General features: G+C 34.3%; 2 protein-coding genes across 3 annotated transcripts; both read left to right on the forward strand.

The window, feature by feature from the left end:
* Nucleotides 1-419: 419 nt before the first annotated feature.
* On the forward strand, nt 420-3044 carry LOC123195021. The gene is made up of 4 exons (XM_044608574.1): nt 420-1668; nt 1755-1958; nt 2062-2153; nt 2268-3044. The coding sequence occupies exons 1-4, from the start codon at nt 571-573 to the stop codon at nt 2953-2955; spliced, it is 2082 nt and encodes a 693-aa protein (XP_044464509.1). The 5' UTR covers nt 420-570; the 3' UTR covers nt 2956-3044.
* Nucleotides 3045-5361: 2317 nt separating this feature from the next.
* LOC123194901 (ABC transporter F family member 4-like) lies at nt 5362-8943 on the forward strand. 2 transcript variants are annotated; one of them, XM_044608405.1, is made up of 3 exons: nt 5362-5949; nt 7461-7719; nt 8395-8943. In XM_044608405.1, the coding sequence occupies exons 1-3, from the start codon at nt 5635-5637 to the stop codon at nt 8775-8777; spliced, it is 957 nt and encodes a 318-aa protein (XP_044464340.1). In that variant the 5' UTR covers nt 5362-5634; the 3' UTR covers nt 8778-8943. The 2 variants fall into 2 exon arrangements, with proteins under 2 accessions (XP_044464340.1, XP_044464341.1); XM_044608406.1 differs by having other exon boundaries at nt 7467-7719.
* Nucleotides 8944-11344: the final 2401 nt, after the last annotated feature.

Below are 11344 nucleotides of genomic sequence, written 5' to 3' on the forward strand. Positions count from 1 at the left end.
TGGTCTCTTAATAGGCCGAAAGGGTGAACCGTCCATGATAATAGGTTAATTTTCATATTTTCTCAGATTTTCTGTGTTTTTTGGGTCTATGCTAATGCTCCAACAAATTGTTTTCCAATTCAGTTTAAATCATAAAATCAAATTAAATTGTTTAAAAATTAAGATTTGGTTTGGTTTATAAATTATATAACTGAATTTGGTTTCCATGAAGTGCTTTGAGAAAAAACACTTTATAGTAAAATTATATATATTTATTTTAAATATATAAATAATTATATATTTAATATATTATTGGGTGATTTTTTTATAAATAATCACTCTAATTTTTAACCTGTACTCCAAATACGCAACGGTACCACTGAAGTGTATATCATAGTTTTGACTAGTCCGTGGCACCCAGTTTGGCCCTACCCGGTTTTGAAAAAAAGCAAAATTAGCGGGCATTTGAATTTGAAATGTCATAACGGCCAAATCAGCCATAGATGCTCCCCGTCTTAACTCCCCCAACAGCAACTGCAAGACTCATCGGTCTCATCTTCACAGTTTGTCTCTCACACACATACAAACTCAATGGCCTCTCTCACTCCAGGAATCCTTCTAAAACTTCTCCAATCCATGAACTCAACAACCCGTGTCACGGGCGACCACCGCTCCGCTCTCCTCCAAGTCATCGGCATTGTTCCTGGTCTCGCAGGCTCCGACCTCTGGCCCAACCACGGCTTCTACGTGCAGCTCTCTGATTCCGTCAACTCAACCTATGTCTCCCTCTCGGAACATGACACTGAACTCATTCTCACCAACCGCCTCCAGCTTGGCCAGTTCGTTCATGTTGACCGATTTGAGTTCGACTCGCCCGTCCCTCGTGTGAACGGAATTCGTCCAATCGCAGGCCGCCATGCTTTCGTAGGCACTCCTGAACCTCTCATTGCGCGCATTTCTGCGTCGAAAAGAGAATTTGTTATTCAACCAGTGTCCGATTCGGAGTACTCCGTCGATCCAATTGCCGTTTACTTGTCCAAAAACAAGTCCGATCGAAAAGAAAACAATGAATCCAAAGGAGATGATAAAATTGAAAAAACTAAAACAAGACAAGCTCTTGCGCCGAGAGATAACGTCCCAATTCCAAATTTAGATGAAAGCAAACCAGTTTTAGAAAAGCCACCTCAGAGGTTTTCATCTCCGGCTACTGCAAAACGATCAGGATCGATTGGAAAAAAGAATCAGGCAGTGGTTGAAAGAAATCCATCTCCGGCAGGAAATGTGAAGAGATCTGCGTCTCCGGTGCCATCAAAATGTGTTGTGCCTAGCCTAGTTGCTGCTAAAGATGACAATCGGAAGACGGCAAGGGAGCCAGCAATAATAGTTCCGTCAAGGTATCGGCAGCCTTCGCCGAACGCGAGGAAGCAGGCTTCACCAAATCCACGAAGGGCTTCGCTCTCTCCTGGGAGAAGGTTGTCGGGAGGAGTGAAGTTTTCACCTGTTGTTGCAGATTCTGGTGGGAAGAAGAAGATGGCAACCATTGTTGCCGGGATTTCCAAACATTCAGAGGTCAAGAATGGTAGAAAAAGCTGGGATGAGTCGCCTCCTGTCCAAGATTCAGGAGAGCAGAAAGAAAAGGCTGCCGTAAAGAGTAATAAGCCAGATCTGGAATCCATTTTGCGAACTCATGTAAGGCCCTACTAATTAAATTGTAAGTAAATATTTGTTTAGATATAGTTTTAGTTTTAATATTCTCTGCTGGTTATCCCTATCAGGCTGCTATTTCTAGACGTCTAAGTGGTGTTAATGGGCAAAAGTCGGTCAGTGATGATTCTTTAACCAAGAAGAATAGTAAACCAAGTTCGCCTGAAACCAGTTTGGGTTATGAAACGCTGGGAATTCCAATTCATGAAAAAAAATGGACTGATGGCAGTGTTTCACTGGATTCAGTCTCCTTTGGCCTTGCAAGAATGGGGAAGGTATGAATACTTGGTTATTGATAAATTACATGCATCCTCTCCCTGTTTAATATCTTTATTTTGAAGACTAAGTTTGATCTTTTTACTTGTTGATTGACTGTAGGAGGCCATGCAAAGAAAAGTTCTTGCTGCTGCAGCAGCGGCTGAAGCATTAGAGGAGGCCTTTGCTACCGAGTCTCTTGTAAGGTGTTTGAGGTAATCATAATTTGCCAAGCATTCTGTGTTCCCAAGTCCTCTTTCCTGAGTAAACTCTTATAATAAACATGTTTCAGTGGTTTGATGTAAATTTACTGCTTTTATTTACTTCAGCATGTTCTCTCAACTCTCCTCTACATCCAAGGCTGGAAATCCTTTGCCCACAATCGATAGATTCTTTTCAATATACACTGACGTAGTGAAATATACTGGAATCGCTGAATCTGTTACAACCCGAGATAACATCTCGACTGAGCAGTCAAAATCCACTTCTCTCTGGGTTGAAGCAGCATTGGCCACTGATCTTGAGATTGTCTCTCTTCTCACCGCCCTAAACAACGAAGCTCCTTCAACTCTGCAGAAAAGTTTTTCGAATGGAAAACATCTGAATCTACAAAACCGACTAAAGGGTAGCAGTAGTACAGCAACAGCCACAGATTCTAATATTGAGACGTGGACAAGAGGCCATGGAATGGAAGAAACTGTGCAGCTTGGAAAGAATTTGCAGTCTGAGATGCAAGTTTGGTTTGTACGGTTTGTTGAGGAATTGCTGGATGCTGGTTTCCGGGTGTTTGGAGAAGGTGAAATCAATGGAAGTGTAACTCTTCCTATGGATTGTGGTTCAATTGCAGTAGTCTTGTCCCAGTTGAAGCGTGTAAATGAATGGTTGGACAGTGAGGTTTCAAGCAAGGACGATACACTCAGTACAAAGATCGAGCAGTTGAAGAGAAAGATCTATGGGTTTGTAATTCAGCATGTGGGAACTACATTTGATAATGCTTCGCATGTTGCTTCTTCTTGATCTATTTAATTTCAGTTCAAAGCTTGAAATTATGTAATGATTTCCTTCTTTATTTGAAGATATGGAATTAGAGTAAGATCATTTCCACATGTCTCTCATGTTTTTGGGATAGAAAATCTTTTGGCCGTTGTACCTAAATGTGACAACAGAGTAGGTAGGGATCGAATATCTTAATCTTCATCGTTGTAGAAGAATTTTTTCTTTAGTAGAGATTATAAGAGATTTTTGTCTTTTCTTCGTAACAAAAAATTCTATTCCCTTCCTTCCTCCATCTTTTCAGAAAAAAATTCTTATATTTTTTATTTAAAACTTTTAAAATTGATTTAATATATAAATGTTTAAAATATATGTAAGAAAGAAAATAAATTAAAAAAAAGGATAAATTAAGATGTGAACGGGTTGAAAATATATTAAATTTTATTTTTAATTATAGGAGTTTTAACCATTATCTGTTCGTTTGAGAAGAAACGGTCCAAAATTGAATTGCGGCATCTAATTAGATCATGTGTTCCCAATGATTGGTAGCTCTTTTTGTTTGATTGATACCTTTGTTTGGGTAGTCTTACTTTTTCCAAGAATCGTCAAGCAACCATCATTCGGTCAAATGCCCTAATAATTATTTGATATTAGGTCACATAATTTATTTGTTATTTTAGATAATAATTATTAGGTTGAATGACTTATTTTTACCTAAAATTTTACACGTTAAATTTAAAAAATTTAAACATTTATAATTTTATTATAATTAAAAATATAAATATTATTTAGTTAAAAAATATTTAAAATGTTAAAAATTTATCATGCGTTATTTTTTAGTTTAAAAATTTAATAATTTTTTTCTATTCAAAGTTTGAAAAGTGATTATTTCTCTTTTAAAGTTTTGAAACTATCATCACAGACAACAAACTTTATTATCTTTAACTGCATTCTCTCTCTCTCCCCTATCCCTAACCATTTTTATCTTCAACGAAGGGATGAGGGGGAAAGAGATTGGGAGAAAGAGAGAATACGACTGAAGATAGCAACAACAATTGAAAGTGGTGAGGGTTTCAAAATTCTAGAGGAGAAATTATTATTTTTCAAATCTTAGGTAGGGGACATATTAGTTTTTAAACTTAAAAAAAAAGATAAATTTTTAGTTTTTTAATATTTTTAATTAAATAATATTTTAATTATGAATCCTAATAATGAATTCTCACAAAATTGTGCGTATTTGAGTTTTTTAAATTTAACCAATGAAACTTTATCATTTTAGCAAACCTTTGGTGGGAATGAGTTTTTTGACCTTATTATTATTAAATTATTTTAAGTTTAAATTACATTAGTAGAGTAACTTCCAATCTCAATAGGAAAGGTAAAGGTTACTTTCTCTTGTAGGCATATGGTGAATTAATAATAAATTAAAAATGCCTTTCTTTCTATGCCAATTCGAATCTCATATATGCACAAGGCAAGGTCACCCTAACCAAATCTGAAATTTATTGGGTTGTGCATGATAAAATTACCATAAGGGTAAAATAGGTATTACAATAAAAACAATTTTTTATTTCTTAAACATCTGATCAAATAGTCAATTTTAAAATTATTGAATATTTAAATCTTGTCATATATTCATTTCCTTTTATTAAAATATAATTGACAAAAATAAAGATACGTTAGTTATTGTATCAAGATTTTGCGTGTAAGTGATCCATTCTAAAATATGTGTCTTTTTTTCAATTAACTAAACCTCAGGATATTTATATAAATTATATTTATATTATAATAATAATACACATAAGACTCGAATATCAAAAATTTAATTTTATATATTATATATTAAATACAATATCTTATTATTTGATATAATTTTTAAAAAATAAAATAATAAAAAAATATATAATTAATATATTATTATATTAAAAAATATATAAATATTTTTAAAATTTTAAAATTTTTATTATAATTTTTTTAAAATATATATTAATTTATATTTATAATATATATTATATTATATAATATATTTATTATATTATATAATATATTAATTATATTATATTAATTATGATGTAATTTATAATATATATTATTTTTTATTTGTCTGGTATATTATTAGGAGGTGAAGGCTGCTGTAATGAGAATGGTACTTCGGCAATAAAAGTCAATTACAGAATAAAGTGGGCCCAGACTAAGCGCATGCCAGCCACGTGTGCACCCAACTCAACCTTCCTCTCATCCACCTGTTCATTAATCCAGCCATCCACAAGCAACACGGGACCTCACTCCTCAGTGGGACCACGCAACACGAAGATGATTCCATCTTGACCAGTTCTTAATCAGACGGCTCACCTTCGCTCGCTCAACACATCATCATCAATACTCCTTTCACTTCTTATTTACATATAAAAATAAAACAAAAAATAAGAAAAAACAACAAACAATTTGACAACTCTTTCCATTTCATTTCAGCCGTTACACAAACACATTGGAGACAGTGCTCTTTGCCTCTATCCAACCAATCAACTCATCCGAAACCCTAATTCTCATTATCAGATCGTCTTTTAACTTTACGAATTCTTTTGTCTTAACCTTTAATTTATCAAGTTTAATCTCATCCATATCTGATTTCCGTTTTTTTTTCTCCTTCTGCTGAAGAGGTTCACAGTTTACAGGTGTGTTTGTTGTGTAGAGTGTTCGATAATGGTGGGAAGCGGTAACAGGAAAGACGAATCGTTGGTTATTAACAGCAATAATGTGTTTGCGGCGTTGGGAAACTTGAAGAAGAAGAAGAAGTCAAGTAAAGAACAAGGTTCATCCAAGAGCAAAGCCAAACCCGCCGAGAAGGAGAAAGAGAAGGAGGTTTTCTGGGCCCCAACGCGGCTCACTGCTAAGTCATGGGCTGACGTCGATGATGAGGATGACGACGATTATTATGCAACAACCGCGCTGCCCCAATCGGTTTGGGGTACTGTGGACTCAAACCCCCAGAAGGAGTTACAGGAGCCTCCTGTTGAGGTTTCGTTTTTTATATTTTATTTTAGTTTCTTTCGTCTTTATTCTAATTAAGGTTTCTTTTGTTGTTTGGTTTTTAATATGGATTATATCTTTTTGTGTGAATGTACTGTCCAGCAATTTGGATTTAATGACCATTGTGAATTGTCTGATGAATAAGATGATATTGCATAAATGTGTTTAGCTTTCTCTTTTTTCATTGTCACTCCATCATTACATTTTCTAAAGTTGGTTTAGGAATCGTTTGCTAAAATGTTGTGTCGGTAAAATTTGTGTTCTTGTGGTTGTGAATATGATGACTGTACCTCCTGTTGACAAACAACTGTACTTTTTGTAATTGAAATTCTTTTTAGGTAGATTCTAATCCATCTTTGCCAATGAATGTATGGATATCATGTAGAGTCTACATGTGTGTAGCTTTATGAATGCCACTATAAGAAGTTACTTTTTGAATGACTTAGATTGTCCTGTGGTGTTGACTGGTATTTTTGGATATCAAAGTTCTTTTAACTGTTTATGTTCTTTGTGGAATGATATGTATCTGCTGACAGTTGTGGAAAGTTTTGTTTTTCCTCGGTTGCTGGTAATCAATTTTGGATCATTTTCTGCTTCAGTCATCATCGCAATTTCTTACTTTTATGGAAATCTTCTTGATTGATTGAAGTTTACACGTGTAGAAATGCCCCATGTTAAGGCTACATCTATTCAATCTGGTATACGCACGTATTAAATTACGTGTATGTTGTTTTGACTGTCTTATGCTCATTGTCATCATATGTCTTGTTATGTATTTGTCGTGGCTTGAGCTCCTTTACACTTTGATTTCTAGTTATGATAACGTAATAAATAAAGGAATTTGTCATTTAGTTTGTTGGATTTAATTGATCATCCAGAGTATGTGTTATTGCAACTAGTGTTGATGGGGATGATGATAAGAAACACTGGTTAATATGTAGTTGCGTTACTCTGGTAGACGTGTCAATTGTTTTACTGCTTCATGGTAAAATGAGTGTGGTTGAATTGATTTAAATATTGGTTGTCTTTTCTTGATTGCCTGAGTTAATGTTGGTTTAGATGCAGAGATCAATTAATGCTCTTTATAGAGGCATTTCATTTACCTAGTGGGTAACACCAATAACTTCGACAACGATTTTGTTCTGTTGCAGCTGTACTCTGTCATATTATGGATATGCTCTGTCATTCCATTTAGTTACTGTGGTTTCCAGTGACCTGATTGTTTAGGGTCCACCCCTTTGTGAACTTGGGACAGCCAAAGTATTAGTCTCTGCTTATGTTTTGTGTCAGTCATTGTTGTGCTGAATAATGATCAAATAATAGTGTATCAGCATGTAGTTTGATACAAAAAATATATTGTGCTGGGGAAAAGGGCAGTAATTATTACTCATGCTGTATTTACCATATAGGAATAAAATGCACTATGAAATTAGGATAATTAATAGTACAGAGTTGTATCATTATCAAAGATTCTTAGATCTGTTCCATATTTATTTCAGGAAAGTGAAAGTGAAAGTGAGGAAGAAGGTCTTGATGAGGTTGATGACGATGTTGAAGAAGAACATGAACATGAAACTGAGACAGCAGTAGAAGTGGAGCCAATAGTTATGAAGCCTCCTGAAATTCCTTTGGCACCTAAAGATCCAGAAAGGCAACTTTCAAAGAAGGAATTGAAGAAAAAGGATCTTGAAGAACTCGATGCTCTTCTTGCTGAGATGGGATTGAAAAAGGAAACCAGTGGCCAAGATGGATCTCATGGTATATATATATGTTTATGTATCTCAATAGGTTTCTCATGTTAGCATTGAATTGGGTCTGATTTCTTTGTGATGTATGTGCCATCGCCAAAACGACATACACAAACACATGCTTACATGCACACATGTATGCATATTTTAACTTTGGAACTACTTTTAATTCCTGAAATTCAAATGCTTTCACTTCCAATACGGGAGAAGTCTTGAATTTTCTAAACAGCTTCATCCTTTTATGTTCTTAAATTCTGCAAGTTCATTTATTATTCTTTTCTGTACAAGTTTCTTGTGGTTAATGGGAACTCTGTCCAATCTTACCCTCTCTTTATGCTGCTTTCCTACATCGAGTTCACTGTTTCTACATTTTGTAGTGTATAGATTGTTACTGCCAGTGCATATGACCTAAAATTTTTTTCATATTGCTCTGAGCATAGGTTTCAGCGGAGCTTGGTAGCTTTTTACTAGAATTTTAAACAGCTGAGAATTTTAATGGGAAATTATAACAAGTTAGCTTCTACCCACATTCGTTTGATGTTTGTTGACCATGTTAGTTCTTGGAGTTTACGACTTCTGGTTAAACAGAAACATAGGTCCATTGCTTGTTGCTGTATTTCATTTTACATAGGAAGCCTCTGCTACATGGAATATATTTTATATATACGCATTTTCCTTTTTTCAGGTGTTGCACAAGAGAAGAAAGGTGAGGATAATGAAGATTTTGAAAAGAAGGATGATGGCCCTGCAGAGAGCAAAACTGCCAAAAAGAAGAAGAAGAAGGATAAATCTGTAAAGGAAGCAAAAGATTTGTCTGAGAACCAGCCTGATGGTGCTAACGCTGGTGGTGGGACAGATGAAACTGCTGGGACAAAGAAGGCAGAGGATACATCTATTGATGTGAAAGAGCGGCTGAAGAAAGTAGCTTCTATGAAAAAGAAAAAGTCTAGTAAAGAGATGGATGCTGCTGCCCGAGCTGCTGCTGGTGAAGCTGCTGCAAGGAGTGCAAAGCTTGCTGCTGCAAAAAAGAAAGAGAAGAATCACTATAATCAGCAGCCAGTGCGGTAGGCTGGCAGGATACTCAGTTATTGTAGTTTTCTTTTTGACTTCTTACATATGAACATGAACTTTCTTTTGTTCATTTTATCATATGCAAAATAAACAACAGAGTCTGGTTTTGTCAAAGTAACTTTCAACAGAATTTTAGAGAAAGAAATTGGTTCTTTCATCCTGATTTTTTGGCCCTGTTCCGATGGATGACATTGTGTTTGCACGGTTGTGAATTTTTATGAATGTTTAACATCTAAAATATCTTTGTGCGTGAAAATATGCATTGTGCTTGTATTAAATGGGAAAGTGAGGAGGGCTGGTGATGGGCAATTGCCCCACTGCTTCATTATTTAAAATTTATGGAAATGCATCAGGTTTTTGTAGATGGTTTTTTGTCTAGGCTGGCTTCTATTTTTGAAAAATTAAGAACTTCTTGGTTCTTCATGAAGTCCCATTTTATGGACCATTGACCTTGGGAAAGTATCATTCGTGACATTTTTAGATCATAATTATCTTTAAATGCGAATTCCATTTACATATAAATGCAAATTTTATTTCCAATTTTAGATTGCACAACAATAACGTCTAAGCCCGTAAATCCCTAGGAAGCTAGCGAGTTTCGTATCTAAGTTCTCTTTTTCATAAATTTTATAGTTTTTATTATTCAAAGTCTCTCTTAACGGTTATTACCATCTAACTTAATAAAACTTTAGATGTGGATATACTTGAATCGAGTTATTGTTTTTATTTTTTGGATTTTATTTTTTAATTAAATATAAGTTTTTAAGTAATAAATATTTTAATTAATTAATTTATTTATATTTTAAGATATAAATATAATATTTATATATTTTACCAACCAAAAATACCTTCTAACCTAGTTTGATTTTGAAGGTAAAGAATAGTTTAAATTTTAAACTTTAAAGACTGGGAAAATGTCATTAAAAAAAAATTGGGTGAAAATTTGTTATTATCCTTTAATTAGACCCGTTAATTGAGCTTGATCAAATAAAGACTTAACCTAAAACACGAAATTGAAGCCTGATATGAGAAGACCCTATTCAACACTATGGCATGTCAGGTTTTAAGCTTTAATATTAAGCGTATAGATCAACTCGACTTAGCTTGATAATATGTAAAAAAATAAAAACAATATTTAGTGGCTTGTGATAGAAGCAACTGATGCTTCTACCTTGTTTCAATTTGTTTAATTTATTTATTTTTCCTCGTATAAACTTATTCGACTTTTCTTCATTTTCAGTTTTATTTACAAATTTCTCAATCTCAATTTTTTTATTATATTTTTAATCTCATTTTCTCTCATCAACCCTCTTTTAGAAACTATCTGAATTTATAAATAATAATTTTGTATGTTTATAATTTTATTTTTATTTTATAAAGATAAGTAGATAAATGATATAATATTTATATTTTATTTATGTTTTGTAATTTATATAGTATATAAATTTATTTATTTATACTATGTTATAAACTTATAATATTTTTTAGGCCAAACGACTATTTCCCACCCAAGGTTTGATGTTTTCTCAAATGTCCCTCCTTTAACTATGGAAATACTAAACACCCACCCATAAACAGTTAAAATTAACGGGGGTAAGGGTAAAATTGTCATTTTCTCTATAATATTAAAAAATAAACTAAAATATAATTTCTTTTTGCCCCTCTAAAGTTTGAAAACAAAAATTTTCCTCCAGCCTAAGTTTTAAAAAATGGCAGTTTCACCCTAGGGTTTGGTTTTGAAATCTCCGGCGACCTCTCCGGCTCCGTTGCCGACGGCCTCTCCCTCCCGAAGAATCCTCTCCTTCCGATGATCCATTTCCTCTCATTTGGAGGTCCAATCGGCCTCGGAGACGCCTTGGGAGATGAAGACGAAGTCGTCGTCTTCGTCTTCGTCTCCCAAGGCGTCTCTGAGGCCGATCGGACCTCTAAATGGGAGGAAAGGGATCACCGGAATGAGAGGATTCTTCGACAACGGAGCCGGAGAGGTCGTCGGAGATTTCAAAATCAAACCCTAGGGTGAAACTGTCATTTTTTAAAATTTAGACTGAGGGAAAATTTTAGTTTTGAAAGTTAAGGGGGGCAAAAAGAGATAAAATTTTCAGGCGTTAGAGTTCTATTAAATTTAACCGGCCATGGGTGAATGTTTGGTGTTTTCATAGTTAAAGGGTGGAAACTTGTCATTACAGCATATCTTGGGTGGGAAATAGTCGTTTGACCTATTTTTTATCATGTAACTATGATATTTCTTTTTCACAAGTGAAGTATTATAAATAATATATTTATGATACTGTCTTCGGTTTTAATAATTAAAAAATAATTTATATTTAATAATTTTAATTAATTTTTTTAAAATATTGTTTAAATAGGTCGATCTAACCCAATTAAGATTTGATCCGACCTTTTATATATAGGGTCGAGTTTTGGGTTTTCACATGCCAATGGATTGGCCAACCTAAATGCCCATTACTGTATGACCCTAAAACTTGCCCAGTAGCTCAATTGGCTAAGCCGGAGCTACCTAGCTCAGCCCATTGGCACCTCCACCCTTAATCAATCGGTAACAA

This window comes from Mangifera indica, chromosome 13 (genome assembly GCF_011075055.1).
Source record: "Mangifera indica cultivar Alphonso chromosome 13, CATAS_Mindica_2.1, whole genome shotgun sequence".
NCBI lineage: Eukaryota > Viridiplantae > Streptophyta > Magnoliopsida > Sapindales > Anacardiaceae > Mangifera > Mangifera indica.

Excerpts from the sequence above, each read along its gene's own strand:
- LOC123195021 (XM_044608574.1), top strand. The coding sequence starts at position 571 with ATGGCCTCTCTCACTCCAGGAATCCTTCTAAAACTTCTCCAATCCATG. Across the intron at positions 1,959-2,061 it reads GCCTTGCAAGAATGGGGAAG|GAGGCCATGCAAAGAAAAGT; the intron begins GTATGAATACTT and ends GATTGACTGTAG. Across the intron at positions 2,154-2,267 it reads TCTCTTGTAAGGTGTTTGAG|CATGTTCTCTCAACTCTCCT; the intron begins GTAATCATAATT and ends TATTTACTTCAG.
- LOC123194901 (XM_044608405.1), top strand. The coding sequence starts at position 5,635 with ATGGTGGGAAGCGGTAACAGGAAAGACGAATCGTTGGTTATTAACAGC. Across the intron at positions 5,950-7,460 it reads TACAGGAGCCTCCTGTTGAG|GAAAGTGAAAGTGAAAGTGA; the intron begins GTTTCGTTTTTT and ends TATTTATTTCAG. Across the intron at positions 7,720-8,394 it reads TGGCCAAGATGGATCTCATG|GTGTTGCACAAGAGAAGAAA; the intron begins GTATATATATAT and ends TCCTTTTTTCAG.